Raw genomic sequence first — 20,103 nt, 5'->3', positions numbered from 1 at the left:
TCCAAAAAAGTATTCTACACAGTGTTTTGTATTCTCTTCTCGATTGGTCTTGATAAAGAGTGCGAGTGTTTTCCCCTTTCCTACTGTTCATTGTTTCTGATTTAGGACGGAAAAGGAGTAAGTCAGTCCATTTAAAATGTTCCTAATTGGATAGTCAAGGACCTAGTTGCTTGTTGATTTGGATTAAAATTCATATTATCTTATTGATCAAATATCTGAAGGCAAGAACACTTACCTCATCATTGACATTTAAATCTTACTTAACTTACGGTTCATAATGAAATTCAAGCAATTCCTACAAGTATTTCTTTATAAAAGTCCATATTGGCTACTTACTTCATCATTGACATTTGGGTCCTCCGTTCATGAGCTTCTGGTATCCGAATTGCTCAAAAAAATTTTTTTTCGATGATTTATCTTTGAGTCTAATTTCTTAAACCATCAAGATTTTCTTGAGAACTAACCTAGAAGGAATCCTATTTGATAAAATTATGAGACTGATCAGGTTTGAAAATCGAATCGGCCACATCAATAACTTCAACCTCCTAAAGGTGGGAAGACATGATTCTTTTGTGGTCAATAGCTCAAAAAAATGACCTCTTCCAAGCTCGTATAGTTAATGTTTGGCCTCGATTTCTTCATAGAACTTATAGATAGTGTTGCAAGGAAAAAGTAGGGACTGAACTCACAGCCTCTCAGAAAGTGTCATGTTGACCCAATTTTCTAGACTTCAAATATCAGATTGTGACTAAAATGACAAGACGATAGTAGACAAATAAAACTAAAAGTAGTGAAAATACGATAAAATCTTGCGCGTTTTGGAGTCATACAACACCATCAAAATAAAAAATTCAAAAGGAAAAAATACATTTTTTTTATTTTTTATTAAGTTATATTAAATGGAGAATGAGAACGGTATACAAACTGAATACAAATCATAAACAACTAAATAAAATGAAAATAAGAAAGAGGTACACTCAATAATCAACTCAATAATCAACCAAGCTCTCATCGCATCCAATTCCTAGTAGGTTTTTACGGACTTTTCTCCAAGTTCAATGAAATTTTGGCTTACTCCTACAACTTCTGAGTAGATCTCAAAATTTCAGGAGCAACCATCATAAGAAAACTACCTATGTATTCTCAAGTCCCTTGCTAAGATCGGTTTACATGATCGAAGCCTCAACCTTTAACTAATTTCTACATGCAATAATGTCTCTCACTATTAGTTATCTACTTGTGTAGTCCCAAGTCTCTTTCAAGATTAGTTTATGAAATTGCGGCGTTGAATTTGACCAGTTCCTCCACTTAATAGATTTGTTCACCTTTAGATATCTACCTATCTAATCTCAAGTCTCTACCAAGGCCGGTTTACAGAATCACAATGTCAGCCTTGATCCATTCGTACACAATATATATTCGTTCACCTTATCATAATTACTCATGTAGTCCAAAGTCTCTCTTTAGAACTTGTTTACAAAACCATGGCGTCATCTTTGATCCATTTCTACACGCAATAGAAGAGTTAGCTATCCATGTAGTCCCAAATCCCTCTTTTGACCGGTTTACGAAATTGCGGCTTTAACTTGATCTATGTCTACATACAATAGTAACTCAAATTACCTCAAAAGTCCCAATAACATCGTTCTTACTACTTATAAGCCTGTTAGGCTTTCTAAGTCTTTCTAGTCAAGGAGGTCTACTATGTTCTTAGGGCATCTAGACAACTTAAATCTCGTCTCTTGTTTCCAGGGTATTCGAGACTAACACCTTAACACTATTCTAACCTATGGGTGTTTTGAGGTCCATACCTAGAATCACCACTCACAATCCTATGGTACTCGATCTACTAGAAACGTTTTGACCTAGGTCAATTTGCAACAGCTCTATCTCTAGCGCCCTAATTTTAGCTTAGTTCTCATGTGCATTCCTCGTTAGTAAGAAGATCCTATCGATCACCTAGAACATGGTATACATAATCTAAACATTCATGCGAGCTTAATAAGGAGATATCCTATCCATCACCTAAAGCATTGAAAATATAAACTAAAATAACATGCTAACAAATAAATTTAACAGGGAGATAACATCCATCAATCGCCTAAACAACATATCATAATCTCCCTTCCTCTTTTCTAACCCAATATAAAGAATTTCAAACACCATTCATTATAAATCTTATCATAGAGGCATTGTGGTAATTTATTCATCTTACATAGTTTACTCATCTATATTTCCCAAATTTTAGTATCACTTTTGGTTGGATTACATAGTTTGTTACCTTTCGAATTCGAGTGATACTAGTTTTGATGTAATGTGATAATTACACTAGTGATACTTAGACACCTTGTCTTGATACTTCTTTATTCACGTTCTACCCACTCAATTATTTCATAATATTTTAAGTTAAGAGGAGTTTAGAGTTAAAACCATTTTTTTTCTCAGGTACAACTGCAACTAAGTGAGTGAGATTGTTGGCTCTCTAGTCTAGGAAGTTCAGGCCTAAGTCCTACAACTATTTGAACATTTAAGAGATCTCGAAGTTTTAAGCGGTTCTCTTATTCATCAATAAACCAAATCATGGTCTAAACACCATTCTCATTCTTTCATCAAATACAATTGAGGCATGAGAGATGTTTATCTTTTTTGGCACAGTAAATCTACTCTGATCTAAGGGGTGAACTAACTTTTATGTTTTTCAAACTTAGCTAGTTTACATTGTGATGGAAGTGAATCATCGGTATCCTGAATCGAAAGGTGCAACGTCATCATAATTATATGATAGTGTGACATCATTTATTTGAACATCTCTATAATAAGGGTATCTAGCGACCCTTCCACAGGACCACAATGAATTTACTAGAATATTTGTACTAGGGTTTGTCATTACTATTGCTTCTCTATTGGTTAGATTGTTGATTCCACCCTAAACTAGGGGTGGCTTCCCTAAAAGATGTTGAGAATCGACAAAACATTGTAGACTAGAGGTTATTTGCTCAAACTTCCTCTTTTTTTCTTGAAAAGGAACCTGATGTTGCAAGTGCCGATTGCCTCACTTACATATCGCTATCGATGATTCAACTACTCCCAAAGCGTTGCATAATCGAGTGGAGCTTGTTGTTGTGGAGCTTGTTGTTGTGTTGTTGTGAAATGAGCATACATCTCAACCGTATTTATAATGGATCAAACACTAACTACGTTCTTAAACTTTCTGTTCAAGTTAAAAATCACTACCAATTTTCCTAAATAAAACGTCAACAATTTGTTAACTACTACCAATTCTCCTATAATTCTTCTGTAAGTTAGTAACTTATTCTACTAAATCTACTAACAATTTTCTTGAGGTTACTTTATAAGTGAGTAGCTTGTTCTACCAAGTCTACTTGCAATTCTCCTAAAGTTAATCTATAAGTTAATAACTTGTTCTACTCACTCGAATTTATTAGCTTACAACAATCAATCAATTTGTTGGAGGCTCATAAACTCCAATTGCTTCCTGTAACGAGCGGCCGTTGGATAGTATTCAAGCTAAAAGGTCTCCTTGAACTACGACCATGTCACTAGGTCTCTATCAGTGTCTACGCACCTTTCAACGAACTCTTACTACAGACTTTCAGGGATGCACCTCCAAGATCTTTGCCCCGACTATGTCTCCAACTGATTCGATTGACACTATCTAGAAAAATGACATTCAAAATCATTAAGAAGAAGACAATGTCAGATCTGTTAAAGGAACTGTCTAATATGTATAAAGAATCATCGACTATGTACAAGATATATTTAATGTGTTGATTGTCTAATCTACAAATGTCTAAATGTGAATCTACTATGGATCATATAAATAAATTCAATATGATTGTATGTCAATTGACCTCTATGGAAATTAATTCGAAGATGAAATTAAAGCATTAATTTTGATGTTTATCTTACCCAAATTGTGGGATATTGTTGTTGTTGCGATCAACAATTTTCGAGGATCTAAGAAACTTGAGTTTGATGAAATTCGAGATATAATTCTTCGCGCAACTATTGCAAATAGAAATTGGAGATTCATCGAGCAGTAATCTCAGTGTTGACCGAATGAGAATAAGTAAATTAAAGAGCCCAAACGCACATAGTCAATCAAAATCGAAGAACTGAAGAACATCTCTAAACATACCAAACAAATGTGTTAGAATTGTGGAGAAAATGGAGACGATTAGACACATTGTACAAAACTAAAGAAGAAGTAGAATCACAAAGCTAGAGATGATAATGATTCTACAATTCAGCAGAAAACATTGGGGATATTCTAATCCTCGGTGTGGATAGCTCGATTGAATCTTTGATTTTGGATTCAGCTACATATTTTCATTTGTCTTCAAACAAGGAAGGAAGCATTTTGAAACTTCAAATCTAAAAATTTTGTAAAGTGTAGCTCGCGAACAACAAAGTCTTCGAGATTGAAGGAAAATGAGATGTATGTATACAAACTTCAACAGAAAATCAATGAACATTCAAGTATGTCAAATATATCTCTAGACTCAAGCAAAACTTTATCTTCATTGATCAGTTGGACACTATTTGAAAAGAATTTGTAGAACATTGTGAAGAGTGCTATGGTGTAGCCTGTGGAAAATCTGAAAGCTTATACACTGCTACAGAGTGTATAAACATTGTTGTTGTAGCTGAAAGTGCTTCCAATTCAAGTCTATGCACAATAGACTTGGGACATAAGAGTGTTAAAGGATTGAAGTTTCTAGTTGTGAAATGAGTTTTAGAAAACCTAAACTTTGGCGATATGAGTCTTTGTGAGAGTTGCATTATTTGCAAATAGAAACGAGTTAGCTTAACAAAAGCTGTAAGAGAACTAAAGAAATTACGGTTGAAAATGGTCCATACAAACGTTTGAGGACTATATTCACTTCTATCACTTAAGTACATGATAGTTGCTAATCACGATATTTGCTTGGTGATTAATAGTCAAATCATAAGAGAAGAAATGAAATTTAATAATATAAGGAATATATTAAAATTTCTTGAATTGCGTTCATAAGCCCGTCTAGCTCAGTTGGTAGAGCGCAAGGCTCTTAACCTTGTGGTCGTGGGTTCGAGCCCCACGGTGGGCGAATTTTTTATATTATTTTTTAGAAGAAATGAACGTTTTGGACGAAGTAAAACAATAATTAAATACCTCGATTTTTAGTTGCAAAATAAATGGAATATAATTGCATTTATGTTATGGTATTATAATTTCTAGTAGCTTGACATTGGAAATTTCCCTCCCACTTTGATTCAAAATTTGACTCAGAAGTTCCTTGAAGTAACTTTGTAACAACACAAAATTTTTCACTTTCGATGCAAAAGAACATATTTTCAAACTTTACCAAAGTGTTCGATGTCTTATTTCCATAGCCAAAGGCGAAAGAACAACAATGTGACCAAGCCATTCCTTTTGGTGATATCATATTTAAAGAACTTTGTTGATCAATAATTGAAGAAAGGCAGCGATGTGGATGATTCAAAAGCTGAAACACATCCACTGCTCACACAAAAAACAGTAATGAAAACGGTGCACTGCGTTTCTTTTATCTGTGTGTCCCACTTGGTCTCATTCGTCAATTCCCAGCCCCCACGCGTGGGACTTCCATTTACAAACCCCCAATTCACCTCCTCTCTTCTTCATCCTAAAACCCCATCTCATAAAAATTCCCTGAAAACAAATCATTCAATTCCCATTCTCGAGGCCATTTCGAGCTCTCAAGTGCACCAGATTTCCCGGATTATCGTTTTTGACTTTGGAGCCTTAAAGGTATGAATACAAACAAACTCTCCCCTTCTTTATCTATTTGTGTTCCCCTTTTTCTTCTTTTGTCTTTTCGCTTTCGGATTCTAAGAATTTCACTCTGCTTCGTGTGTTCTTTCTAGTGCTCTGTTTCTGGATTTGGGGATTTTCAGATTCGGTGCTCATTTCTGGTAATTGGGTTTAGGGTTTTGATTTCTTTTCACTTATGGCTTCTGGGTTCTTACTGTTTTTGTAAACCCTTTTCAGTTTTGTTCAAATTTTTTCTGTTTATTTATCTTTGATTTAGGGCTTTTTTGCTCTGTTTCTCTGTATTTGATGTGAAAAACTCTGCCGATTGTAGTTTTGAATTGTGAGTTCTTTAGGATTTTTCCAAGTTGATTGAAATTGGGGTATTTTTTGGGATTTTGCAGCTGTTTTAATGGCTTCCGAAGCTAAGAACATGGCTGTTTCAGAGGAACAGAAGAAGGAATGTGTTGTGGAAAATGGGAAGGAGAATAAGGAAGTTGTTGGTGTTCTTGAGGTGTTGGTTCACCAAGCAAGAGACATTCATAACATATGCATATACCACAAGCAAGATGTGTATGCTAGGCTTTCTTTCACTGCTGATCCTGAAAACTCTGTGTCCACCAAAACCATCAACGGTGGTGGGAGAAATCCTGTTTTCAACGACAGCGTTCGCCTCGACGTTCGATCCATCGATACGTCGCTCAAATGTGAGTTATGGATGCTGAGTAGAGTCAAGAATTATCTTGAAGATCAGTTGCTTGGTTTTGCTTTGATCCCTTTAAGAGAAGTTGTTGTCAATGGGAAGTTGGAGAAAGAGTTCTCTCTTTCGTCCACCGATTTGTTCCATTCGCCCGCCGGGTTCGTGCAGCTATCGATTTCTTATAATGGAGCTTCACCAGAGTTCATGGCCATTCCAGCCATAGCTACAGCTCCCCTTGAAGCCATTGCAGAAGGGGAGGATTCGAGTTTAACCAAATCACGTCCAAGTGATTTGGACATGATGGAATTCCCGGATCTTAAGATTGCAAACGAAGATCAGATAATGGTCTCCGAGTACATCGGTATCACGTGTTCGAATTTGGATTCTGAATCTTCTGAGAACTTAACCATTCCCAAGGGTGAGAATCCAGTCTTTCCAATGTCGAACGAGAAGTCGAGTGAAGCTTCGAAGATCGATTCTCCACCTAATAGTGTGTCAAATGACGCAGTTTCTTCACCGCCACTACCTACATGCTCGGAGTCATCAGAAACATCAGCGAGTTCAAAACCTGCAACCCAAGAACATGTTTCAGCACCAAATGCTAAAAACGGCGAGGTCAACGATTCGTGTAGCAAGGCAGCAAGTGATACAGTTACGAAGCCAGTAGTTTGCGTGAGCATCGAGCCAGAGGAGGAGAAAGTGGTGCAACAAGACATTGTGGACATGTACATGAAAAGTATGCAACAATTCACAGAGTCATTGGCAAAGATGAAACTTCCTTTGGATATCGACACAAATGGTCCTCCGAGTTCGGGTAGTTCGAGCTCTAACCCGAACCTACAATCACCGAAAAACAACGGTTCTCGTGTGTTTTACGGTAGCAGAGCGTTCTTCTGATGAGATTCAGGGACGAGTAGAGTTGTTGGTTTTAGTACGGTTTCATGTTTGTTTGGCTTTGGTTTATGCAGTTTGAAATGTATTTGAAGGAGAGAATTTTAGAATGTTTGTGTGTTGGTGTTCGTATGATATGAAGCTTTGGTTCATGAATGATAGGCTTAATCATATAATTGGGCTGTGGGACCCACAAGCACATGGCCATAGGGGTAAAAATAGGTAGCCATGTGATTAATGTCTAACTTTTGCTTTCAAATAATTGATGCTACTTATCAAGTCTTGGTGGGGGTAGGGGTAGGGAAAGGGAATCCATTTTATTTTCTTCTTTAACTTTTTAAATATATAACAAAAAGTTCAATAATTAAAATCACAATAATAATTGTATTAAGAATATGTTTGAGAAAGGTAAGAATAAACCAACGGAATTAAGAACTCTAAAATGAAGTATGTTTTGCTCTCATGTTAAGTGTCATTCCGAGAATTTTCATAAAAACATGTCACAATTTAATGCAACTTATATTGAATTAGTCACGATATTCGTAATTAGAGGCCCGGGCTTTCATTAGTTGCAATCAATTTTTTTAATAAAAAAATGGTTATTTATTGTTATTATTATTTTAGTTTAAGTCTCTAAATTTAAATTTCTATATTTTTTTATTTTACTTTCAAAAATTAAATCTTATTATGTCATCACTTAGATCCAGGTGAATTGGAATAAGCATTTGAAGGGGGAATGTGATGATGCAAATGTGGTGCACCGACATAGCTAACCCCAACTAAGTTGGTATGTTTAGGTTTGCTTCATTGTTATTGTGGGTACAAGTTTTGACTTCCCATATCAACCCACCTCCCAATTGAACGTGAGTTGTTCCTAAGATGCCATTATTTGACCCCTTTTATTAGGTGTCAACTCCTTCTCTCTCTACCAAATCAACAAAGTTGTAACCTTTCGTGGTAGGCCGAGTTGACGTTCATTTTTAGTCTTAGCTTGGCAGCATAGCACGTGTCGACTCTCTTTCTTTGGCCAAATGTCTCCTCTTCTTCGTCTTTGGTCTTAGTGATTGTTATTTTAATTTCGTGGTTGTTGTACATGATTCGTTGTAGTTAGATTTTTCGACGTATACTTGCATGATCGATTGAGTGAGTTTCGTGTTATTGTCTAGCTTGGGTTGCTATAACATCCATATTTTGATACAAATATGTCTAAAAAGATAAGAGGAAAGCAAATAAAATATGGTAAAATTAAATCAAATTAAGACCAACAAGATAAGAACTTACAATTAGGTTCTTTATCAGGTGTTCGCAAACTGATGGTCAAGGTGGGGGAGAGTTCAAGAGCTATGCGGTCACAAAAAGAGTTGTCCTTGGGACTCAAAGTTTTCAACGTCCAATTTACACCAAATTTTCTTTGATAACATCATTATGAATTCTAGTTTTAGAACCAACTTGAACAAAAACATTATTCGAGCAAATCAAATAATGTCGAATATCCTTTATAAGTCTTCCTTACACCAAACTCGCACACAAAACCAAAAAATTTTAGCGAGGATGTGGACCTAAGTCAACCTAATATTTATAAGGACTTTGAAAATTTTTTAGTCAAAACTTAAATAAATATATTTTGATATCTTATATCTTAATTTTTTTTTTATCTCACTTGAATATCATAAAATTTCTTACTCTATGCATCTAATATATTAATATTAAATTGAGCCCTTCAAATTGAATACATTTTTCTTGATACGGATTTGAATATGTGAAAATTGTATTTCAACTAAATTAATCCTTAAATATACAAAGTTAATTAATTAATTTCACTTATAGTTCTATAAGCCACTCTATTATAGACTTAGAGTGTACTTGAATGAACTCTATCCATAGATATAGCTACTACATTCAAAGTGATCTTTCAAAAGTTGTTTGTAATTACTGTGTCAAAAGTGCATTTTACCTTATAATTACGTATTGTACCTTAATCTTCTAATGGACATTTTTTTCTCAAACTAGTAAAAGAGTAAGCTCTATTGAAGTTTTGAAATCAACACGGGAGGAAACTTCTCATCTACTCACCCAAAATAAAAACAAATGAATCCGCTAGAAAAATCACTGATTATGTTTTTAGCTCTCTATTTAGTTAAAGTCCTCATTATTGAATCCGCTAGAAAAATCACTCTCACCCATTTAAATCAAAAGATGAACTCTATCAATCAGAAGGTCATAATTCACTTCGAATTAAGATCGAATTGCATATAACTATGTGAAATATTTACATTCTCGATTAACAAATTTGTAAAGAGACATTAAACCTTTCGTAAATAAAAAAAAGATACGTGGGGGCAGTGGGGTGAGATATGCATATGGACCCATAAAGGGCAAACCAAAGCAAGAAAAAGAAGAAGCCAAGAGATTTTATCCATACATTGGTGAAGAAGAAGGAATATAAATGAAAGGACCACACAACAAAAGCATTGAATTCTTGAGATGCAAAAGCCAAAAAGCAAAGCATATCCTAATCTACAAAGGATGAGAACAGAAGAGAATCAAATTGGCATACAAAAATGGATCAAAAACAATCAATCAATCAATCAATAATCAATGGCAGAATGAAATAATGTGCTGCTTCATTGATTCTATGAACAAGTCAATCACAGCAGCAGCATAACCCAAGTAAGCATATATATATATATATATGTATAGAATAAATAACCTGTGTTTCTCATTAAATCAAATGATAATGATAGTGATAATGATATTACTGCTACTGCTGCTGCCGCCATGCCTCACTCACTGGATATCATGGGATAAAAATAATAATCACTCTTCTGGAGTATCTCTATCTGCCAATCTGCTGCTTTTACACCTCAATCAAATGCCAACATTACCAATCCTATCTCTCTCTTCTTAACCAAAAATCCAAAACACATAACAAAAATTACAATTCTCCATTTCCCTTTCTCTTCTTCTTTCCTTCCAAATATATAGTATATGTATCTCCCTCCCTATGTATCGCATTCGGATCGACGAACCAGGTCAAATGTTACAAGATCAGTGTTCCCTTTTTAACTCATCAACTGAACCAACCAACCAACCAACGAACGAACAAGCAAGCAACCGGTACATAAAACTCACGAATATCCATCTTCGTATCTTTCCTTCATTGCACTATATATTCATTCATGTTCGAAAAATCCAAACGACAATCTTCTACGCAGCGATTCCTGTTAACCCAACAACAATCAAATACCAATTCATTGCAATTCTAGAATCATAAGCACAGCTCATATTTGATAAGTAATGAGTGTTTTTAATGAAGCCTCCTAGCAGTATAATTGGATATTATGGTGTTATAAAACAAAGCCAAGGGTGTAGGGTGTTACCTCTAGATGGCTGTCTGCTTGAAACATCATAACTAGCAAGAAAATTCTCAGAGCTTTTGGCTGGATCATCTGAAGCAAGGCTACCAAGACCATAACCAAAAGGCACAGAACCATCCAGTTCAGGAGTGGTAGACGGCCATGTTGAATCGTCATGCACCGTTCCATCACGGTACAGCTCCCTATACGACCTCTCGTAACCATCTGTCGTTTCAGCGAAGGCTTTTTGTGTTGCCACGCTCGAGACTACTCCATTTCTTCCATAGCCTCCTCCTCTGATCCCAAACTCACTCTCTCCAATACCATAACCATTGTTATTAGTGTAGCCAGGAGGAGCATTCACTCCAACATGATTACCAACAGCAGCAGAACTCCAATTATCGTCGTTGTTTCCATACGCCACTCGGAAGTTCCCCATTCCAGAGCCAGAGAAAGCGCCAGGGTTGGGCGAGTTCATGGCATTGTTCATACTTCCATTTCCCCACACATTCCACGTACTCGAGCTTAACAGAGAATCACCTCTTCCATTTCCCCCACTGTAGCCAATTGGGGTAATGAACCTATTTGAATTCCCATTATAATAGGAATTCAACATTTGCTCCTGTGCTTGGCTGTTCATAATGTTCAAACTCCTTCCATAGCCTTGCCTCAGTCCTTGCTCCAAATTCACACCAACTCCATAGTTATTAGTACCGAAATGAGGAATCCCGGTACGACTGCTAAAAACTGGACTCAACCTACCATCTGCTCGGACTCCGTAACTTCCGAGAGGACTCATGTTATAGCTTTGAGTATAGCTGTTAAGAAAACCACTAGCTCTACTCATACCATAGTTATATCCTACAACAGGACTTCGGTTGGACCCTGGGGTTAGCTCTTTTGGAATTGCTCTTTTCACCTCAACCATCTTTCCATTGAGCTCATGGAAGGTCTTATGCAGCACAAGATCGACCGCCTCCTCCGAGTCATAAGTAATGAAGCCGAAACCCCTCGGCCTCTGCGTGCTGTGATCATACATAACAACAACATCAGTAATTGTGCCAAACTGATCAAAATACTTCTGAAAGTCGGCCTCCGTGACTGTTGAAGCTAAACCTCCCACAAAAATCTTCTTTGTTCGTCCCGAGATAGGAGAACCATGGATGCTACCATTGTTTCTGTTCAATGTGTTCTGATCATCCTTTGGAACAGCCTTCTTAGCTTCAACCTGATAATCGAAAACTATACATTTAACAAGAAAGCAACTCCAATTTCACACAAACTAGTACCAGTACAGAATTCAACCATTCAGATAGTACAAATTGCATCAACAGAACGCATCACATCTAAATTTATTCAGAATTAGATTTGAATCTCAGGAAATCAAGAAGAACAGAAATCAGATGTTAAAAGGAGAAAATCTCACAGTGCGGCCATCGATGATGTGCTTCTCCAAAATAACCCTTTCGGCAACCGCAGGATCTGCAAAGACAACAAATCCAAAGCCACGAGCACGGCCAGTGGAACGATCCCTGATGATCACAGCCTCAACCACTTCGCCATAGCTGCCAAAATAATCCCTAAGACGCTCTTCATCAGTATCCCAAGAAATTCCGCCAATGAAGAGCTTGCCAAGATCCGATTCCATCTTTTCTATTACCAAACAATCAATCATCCAACCAATTCCGATTTATTACACATCGCAAAACGCCCAATTCAGATCAAAATTCAAAAACAAACATATATATATACATATATATCATCCGATTCGAACTCGGAACACATAACCCGATCCCAAATCCCAAATCCAAAATCCAAAATAAAAAAACAACCCAATCGAAAATGTCGATTCAACTAAGCAGCAACGAAAGGGGCGATTCTTAACTGTAAATTCAGACGGAATCCAACTGGCGCTTTGAACACACCCCAACAAAAAACAAAACAAAAAAAAAACAAAAAAGAGATTCAATCGTTAATCATCCGATGCTTTGCAATCAACGAAAGGACGACCCAAGCTCCTACAAGCATCGAAAGCAAAAATTAAACAAAACAAAAAAAAAAAAACCCAGAAAAAGTTGGATGAAAAAAACGAGAGAATCAGAGACGTGAAATCACCATTGAGAAGGATCCAGATGAAGGATGGAAAACTACGATCTAGAAAAGGAAGAGGAGGAGGAATAAGAATAGTTAGGGAAGGAAAACAGAGGATGTGCCCATCCCATCCCCTCTTCTCTCTCTCTCCTTTTCCTTTGGTTTGGTTTGGTTTGGTTTGGAATTGGCACTCCTTCCCTTAAATAAATCAAAAGAAATGGAAATTTCTTCGATGAAACGTTTGAAGGCGAGAGAGAGAGAGAGAGAGAGAGAGAGAGAGAGAGAGAGAGAGGGGGCGACAAATCCACTGGTGTAAGAATATTTGTAGGAGACAACAGACATGACAGAGGAGAGGAGAGGAGAGGAGAGGAGAGGAGGGGATGGATGATGATTTTCTTTTCTTTTCTTTTCTTTTTTTTTAATATAAATAATTTAGTGACAACTGTTCATATTGTTGTCTTCAATTAGTTTGGCTTTCCAACTTTTCCATCTTTTTATATTTTATTTTACATTGTGGAGTGAAATTTCAATTCAAATTACAAAGTCAAGCATAATTAAAGCTTTTATTAAACAAATTTATATGTTTATAATTGTTTTTATAAGTATTTGCTAAGAGTTTGAACTTTTCAAAATACACTTATCATTAACATTCTTATAATTTTGGAATTTTGGAGGAGGATATGGAATGCACTCCCTACCTACCTCTTATTATACATAACAGATAGAGTTGTTGACTATAAAGGTCGAGCCTACAACTCCTCGTAAAAGGAACTTCATGGAGTTCGAGAGAGAGAGTTGAGATTTTAGTTTCGCTTGCATCATTGAGAAGGTTGTTCAATTATCAGCTCTGATTTGTTGTTCATGGCAAAATTTTAATATTTTTTTGCTCAATACTTTAAACAACGTGAGAATGTATATGGTAACAAATCTCAATCGATTTAAAACGGTAGAAAATCCATTTTTATTCAATTAGGAATACAAATAGTAATATTTTAAGAACATATTTATTGAAAATAGTATAAGATTTGGTATAAAAGTGAATAAGTTTATCCATTTTTATAAGTTTTCATGGAAACCCATGTAAATGTGGTGAGTATTGTTCAACCCCAATCCATATTGATAGGCATGTAATATAGATCACACCCACAATAGAGCTACAAAAGAAGTAAATGCTCGTAATTTCAAATCCATTCATTATTGAAAATGCCAAATGTATATCAATCTGACTTTGGCATTACATGCGTTATAAACTAAGACTTTTAACTCCCTATTTTACTAACTTTTTTTTTTTATTGTTTTGAATGTGACACTGTGAATCGAGAAAATATATCAATACTGTATTTGGGCTACCCAGACTCAATCTTTAAAGGTTGTTGTTCAAGACTCCTCTGAGTTTTAAGATATTCCTTGTTGTGACTCTAAAACCAATAAAATCGAGAGAATGATGGGCTTAACCATAAAATCCTATTTTAAAACTCGGGGAGAATATAAGAAATATTTGAAATGATAAATTTTTAATATATAATAATAATATTATTATTATAATATATTATCCAAATGAGAAATACACATTTTTATTTAAAATCATATATAAAATATTAATTCAAACCCTTCCATTAATTATATTATTTTCTCTTTATACATATATATCAAATATATTAAATTTTAGTTTCAATATTTAAAAAATTTCTTTCAACTCAACTTATCTTTTACCGTGGGAGAACATTCACTCACTCTTTAATCAATTAATTTTCATTCATTAATATCATTTCTACTCCAAATTGAAAAAATAAAAAAATAAAATAAAATTTCGAGATTTTCAGCCAGTGCCATGATTCAAGCCTCAACCACTTCCTCATACCTTCATAGCGCCCTTCAGCCTATTGGATGATGAAAGTCCCACATCGACTAATTTAGGGAATGATCATGGGTTTATAAGTGAGGAATACTAACTCTATTTGCGTGAGGCCTTTTAGGAAGCCCAAAGCAAAGCCATGAGAACTAATATCATACCATTGTGAAGAGTCGTGTTTCGTTTAATACAACCGTCCCACTACAACAAGAAAGAAAGTAAGAAAGAATAGGAAATGGAAGGAGGCATCAGACAGAGGTGGCGAGAGAAGTACGTGACGTTACTAAGATTATTGCACATGTCATATGTTTGATATCCTATACGATGATTATGATATGATATGTTAATAATATGATACATGTTATGATGTGATATACTTGACAATATGTGATAACTCTCCAAGAGTAGATTTATATATCAAGCATTTTTTAAAGTTAATTTTGCACTCATCCAAACAATTTTTTCATTAATTGTTTCATTTATCATAATTAGTTAGCATGAAATAGTTTATTGTGGTTCAACAGGAAAAGAATATTAATTTGCATAAATCGAGCCTAATTGCAAATTTGATTGAGTTATTTGGTAAAATATCAAAACATTTATGTTGAATCATGATACTGTAGCAAATCTAGAAACAACCTTGCCAGAAAATCGAGATAAATTTTTGACCCTGGAGCAATATGGAACTCAAATTTTTCCCGGATGACATGACAATTATAATCTAAATCAGTAAGCACGTGGGTCGTTGACAACCCAATTAGGAACTTCCTTGGTGGACAACTTTCTCCTTTTTTAGTCATAAATGGGAAGTAATGAACAATATAAAAGAAAAAGATGATTCACCAAAAGGGGGAGCCACCAAAAAGGGAGAAATCGGAATAGACAGCAACGAGCTCTACTGCTGTGAAACCAGAGATGAAGAAGAAGAACCCTAATTCAACGACTATTGACGACAGAAACCTAATTTAGATACTTTATTTTTGTAGATTACAGTTGAGTTGGAACAAAAAAGAAGCCATAGTAAGTTCGCATTTTCTACCGCTGAATTTACTACTACAGAATTGAGTGTATGAACCCACCTATGGGTTTGAAATTTATTTTGGATATCAAAATAGAGAGAATTATTACTAATGCTATTCATTTAGTAGATGACAGAGAAAGAGCAATTGGAGCATATGCACACCCAATTGTGGAAGAGCTAAATTTGTGCATTATTAGACCATAAATGCAAGCAACTACTTTTGAGCTAAAGCCCATGATGTTTCAAATGCTGCAAACCATTGGTCAATTTCATGGACTACAATAAGAAGATCCCCACCTACATCTAAAGTTATTTCAGGGAGCTATTGACTCATTTCGATTCAAAGGAGTGAATAGAGATTTGATTAGATTGAGCTCATTGCCTTATTCCTTAAGGGATGGTGCTAAATCATAGTTGAATACCTTAGCACCGGGAACAATTGATTCTTTAAATAGTCTAGCAGAGAAATTTTTTATCGTCTTTCCGACAAACTAAAAATGCACGGTTCATAAATGAAATTGTTTCTTTTTAACCGTTTGAAAATGAAACACTAGGTGGAGTTTGAAAGAGATTTAAGGGGATGCTTAGAACGGGTACTGACTTTCCACAACGGATTGAATATTGCTATAAACAAGTAGTGGATGTTTCTGCCAATAAAGCTATTTTTTCAAAGATGTACAATGAAACTTATGAGATTCTAAAAAGACTATCATCTAACAATTGCCAATGGGCTGATGTGAGGGGCAATCTGATAAAGAAGACCTTAGGAGTACTTCAAGTTGATGGTTTGATCTCTGTCAACACTCAATTAGCTTCAATGACTAATATTCTATAAAATCTAGTGTTGGGACAAGGCTCAAATATTAAAGCACCCATTCAAGTTGATGCTATAGTAACCCAAACAACAACATAATCTTGTGTATATTGTGAAGAAGATCACACTTTTGATCAATGTCCAAGTAATCCGACTTCAATTTTTTATATGGAAAATCAAGCTCGTTAAGGCAACTAGAAAAATAATCACTTCTCAAACACTTTAATCCAGGGTGGAGAAATCATCCAAACTTCTCGTGATAGGGACAAAACTCATACAATCAACAAGTGCCACCTAAAACAAATTACCCTTTAGATTTTGGACTACAAAATCAAATGACATATGGTCTTCTACATGCCCAATACCCAAGGGAAAGGAACTAGCTAAGCTCAACATGCCCAATACCCAAGGCAAAGAAAAATGAAGCCCGTTTTGAGAATTTCTTGAATATTCGAAAGGAAATTCATATAAATTCACCACTAAGTGGAGATGTGGAAGCAAATGTCAAATTATATGAAATTATTGAAAGATGTTCACACGAATAGAAGGAAGTTTGAAGAATTTAAGATGGTCGCACTAAATGACGAGTGCAATATTGAAAAACAAGATCCCACTAAAAGAGAAAGACCGTTCATTATTCCCTTATCAATTAAAGGAAAGGAGCTACGAAGAGTATTATGTTTCTTGAGGACAAACATCAACTTAATGCCTCTATCTATTTATAATAAGTTAGGGATCAATGAGGCTAGACCAACTACAGTCACCATCCAACTAGCCGGTAGGTTCATCAATTATCTCGAAGAAAGATTGAATACATTTTAATTCAAGTGGATACATTCATATATCAAGTGAATTTTATTATTTTAGACTATGAAGCAGACCTTAATGTACCAATTATCTTGGGGATACTATTTTTAAAGACGGGGAGAACACTAGTAAATGTCTACAAGTGAGCCATGACATTAAGAATGAGTGACCAAAAAGTTGAATTTAATATCAATTTTAGCATGAATTATTTAGCAGTAGCAAAGGAATGCTTAATCGTTTATGAGTTGGCAGAGCAACCAACAACATAAAAAATGAGATAGTTGGGAATGTGAGCAGGAAGAAGACGGTAGTAGCTGGAGTAAGCCTAAAGAACCGTTTTGATAAGAATCCAACAACTGATCACTTCTATGTATCCGAATGAGCAATTACAAGAAGCAATACAAAAAAGATTCAAGTATCCAATCAAGAAAATAATGGAGTGGCTGACATTGGAAAGTGGCCAAAAGACCTGCCATTGGTAGTTGAATTACCAATTAAGACAATTTATGAATGTCTTGTTTTCTTCCCTTTGTATTTAATAGCATTTATTAGTGATTTGTAGTGGGTGGATGAACTTTATTATGTATTTCTATTTAAAGGCATGTAATATTCATGTTTGAGGATGAATGGTTGAATATAAACCAAACATTTGTGTTTTCTTATTACCTTTGACTTAGGTTTGATGTTTAAACAGATTCATTTAATTAGTTTTGATCTAATTTTGGAGTGAGTGGTCTTGAAATTAGGAGTGATCATCATAGATTTTAACTTCGATCAAAGAGTTATTCATTTCTAACTAGTTCTTGGTTGGAATCAATCAGTTAATTTAGTTTTTCTCTGAACGTTTTTACAAGAATTCTATAAGGACCTCTAGCTTTGAAAAAATCTATTATCTTTGAAGCTTATCACGTTTAGTTTTTAGATGAATTCAGCTGTAACGTGTAAAAACTCGAACAGTCTTCGTCAAAGCTGAGGAGAGCATCACGTCCCACGGATCGCCAAACGGATAGCCACGCATAAGCCAACCCTCCCAGACTCCCTACGAACACCTTCAAATATTCTCGGGAAAACCCAAGAGAGAGAGAAACGACGAAGCGTTTTTTGGCAAGCCTGAACCCACACACCCGATGCCTGGAACGACTAAACCACGCCACGAAAGAGATCTTTGATGACTGTACGCGGAAGCGAGACATGAGTTTCGATTTTTAGAATTCCCGTGGATCTATCAATGTAGTTGTTTACGAACCACAAAACTTTGTGGAAGAGGAGAGAGGTCAACAGAGGGATAGAGGAAGAAAAGAACGAGAAAAGACATCGAAAATGGCAGCGGGAGGAGAGAGAAGAAAATCTGAAAGATCACACTGAGTCGGGTGAAGAAGACAAATCCGACGGATCCGAATCCGGGTCGGACTCCGGCCATAACCCGTTACCTATCCATTTGTTTTCGGCCCATCATGTGCCTCGATCTAGATCTGCAGTCACTCACCCCATTGCCCACACCTGCAGCAGTCCAATACCCGAAGTCCAAACCGAGCTCTCGGCCTAATCCACCTACAGCAGCCCATGCTTGCAGCACTCGCGTGCTCGCTTCGTCCGACTCGAACTTGTGATGTATCACGCCTGCAGACAAACACCTTTCGGCTTCATGACTCGGCTCGACTCTACGCAGTCCTTTAGCTCTCGACCGACCCCTACGTTTTTTACCCTCCTGGAGCTGATGACCCTTATTAAGGTAATAAAGGTCATTATAATACTTATTTCACAAATTTTAATTAAATTATATTACAATTATGAAATACTAACAAAAGGGGGTGAATGACCTAATAGGAAATGAATTCTGATAACACTTGGAGCAGCTTTTGAGGAACTAGAGCTAACGTATTAAAAATTAGGGAGAACACCAACTAAGGCCAACCAAGTAAGTGACCTTACTAGAAGATAGACTAGGTAATTATTTGATGTATGATAACACGTGACTAGTGGCACCAACACGTATCTTTTATGCTTTATGATTATGATGTATGATGCATGATCTATGATGCATGATGATGTGCATGAGTTATATGATGATGTTTAATGATGTTTTATGATGATTAGGATGTATTATGATAGTGTTATATGATGATGATAATGCATGATGATACGATGATGTAGATGATGCTATTTTCCTTGATATGACATTATTTCTCATATTAAGTTGAGAAGCATATTGTGAATGTCATATTACATGATGATGATTATTTGACCTAGGAAATAACCCTAAGTAATACTATTTATGATGATAAGATGGAAAGCCAATGCAAATATATTACTGATAGTAATATAAGGATGAAACTAGGGTCGTGTTATAAAGATATTTTAAAGATGAGAAATCATAGGGTTCTCATGCATTTTTGTATGTACATAAGCATCGAGGTACTTTCCCTTTTACAATGTTGAGTACGAACGTGTACACTATGATGATGATGGTGATCATGTTGAGCATGACACTTAGGGGTCTATTTGACCCCTGGACAACTAGCTCGACTATGATGGGTCTAGGGGGGTGCGATCTGCCTAGTAATTCACACTCACACGTGTGGGTTGTGTGTAGGGAAGTATTGCACATATAATTTAGTCTGGATTGGATGTCACTCTTAGGATGTTTAATGATAGGTTCCTAGAACCTTATTGCATGGGTTTGTATTTTTTACAACTCCTATAGTGGGGTCTCTTACTAAGTATTATTTGAAATACTTAGGCCGTATGTTAGATAATCTCTTGAACAAAAAAAAAAAAAA

General features: G+C 35.8%; 2 protein-coding genes and 1 non-coding gene across 5 annotated transcripts; 2 read left to right on the top strand and 1 right to left on the bottom strand.

The window, feature by feature from the left end:
• Positions 1–5,035: 5,035 nt before the first annotated feature.
• Positions 5,036–5,108, top strand: TRNAK-CUU. Its single transcript has one exon. It is a non-coding gene; the product is annotated as a tRNA-Lys (tRNA).
• Positions 5,109–5,541: 433 nt separating this feature from the next.
• On the top strand, positions 5,542–7,538 carry LOC111498421. 2 transcript variants are annotated; one of them, XM_023149666.1, is made up of 3 exons: positions 5,542–5,791; positions 5,908–5,955; positions 6,196–7,538. In XM_023149666.1, the coding sequence occupies exon 3, from the start codon at positions 6,204–6,206 to the stop codon at positions 7,386–7,388; it is 1,185 nt and encodes a 394-aa protein (XP_023005434.1). In that variant the 5' UTR covers positions 5,542–5,791; positions 5,908–5,955; positions 6,196–6,203; the 3' UTR covers positions 7,389–7,538. The 2 variants fall into 2 exon arrangements, with proteins under 2 accessions (XP_023005434.1, XP_023005433.1); XM_023149665.1 differs by lacking the exon at positions 5,908–5,955 and having other exon boundaries at positions 5,548–5,791.
• A 2,448-nt stretch (positions 7,539–9,986) lies between these two features.
• On the bottom strand, positions 9,987–13,206 carry LOC111498392 (heterogeneous nuclear ribonucleoprotein 1-like). Of its 2 annotated transcripts, XM_023149620.1 has the most exons (5): positions 12,854–13,206; positions 12,624–12,756; positions 12,165–12,391; positions 10,763–11,966; positions 9,987–10,603 (listed from the first exon to the last, which is right to left on the bottom strand). In XM_023149620.1, exons 3-5 carry the CDS (start codon positions 12,384–12,386, stop codon positions 10,590–10,592), a joined length of 1,440 nt encoding a protein of 479 aa, XP_023005388.1. In that variant the 5' UTR covers positions 12,387–12,391; positions 12,624–12,756; positions 12,854–13,206; the 3' UTR covers positions 9,987–10,589. The 2 variants fall into 2 exon arrangements, with proteins under 2 accessions (XP_023005388.1, XP_023005387.1); XM_023149619.1 differs by having other exon boundaries at positions 12,165–12,756.
• Between the last annotated feature and the right edge of the window lie 6,897 nt (positions 13,207–20,103).

This window comes from Cucurbita maxima, unplaced genomic scaffold (genome assembly GCF_002738345.1).
Source record: "Cucurbita maxima cultivar Rimu unplaced genomic scaffold, Cmax_1.0 Cma_Scf00025, whole genome shotgun sequence".
Taxonomy (NCBI): Eukaryota; Viridiplantae; Streptophyta; class Magnoliopsida; order Cucurbitales; family Cucurbitaceae; genus Cucurbita; species Cucurbita maxima.
Note: the sequence above shows the minus strand (reverse complement) of the source record. Positions and strands in the feature narration are given on the sequence as shown.

What these genes read in the sequence shown, in the direction of transcription:
- LOC111498392 (XM_023149619.1), bottom strand. Translation starts at nt 12,413, where the DNA reads ATGATTGATTGTTTGGTAATAGAAAAGATGGAATCGGATCTTGGCAAG. An exon ending in ACATCATCGATGGCCGCACT is followed by an intron (nt 11,967 to 12,164) that starts GTGAGATTTTCT and finishes TTCGATTATCAG; the next exon opens with GTTGAAGCTAAGAAGGCTGT.
- LOC111498421 (XM_023149666.1), top strand. Translation starts at nt 6,204, where the DNA reads ATGGCTTCCGAAGCTAAGAACATGGCTGTTTCAGAGGAACAGAAGAAG.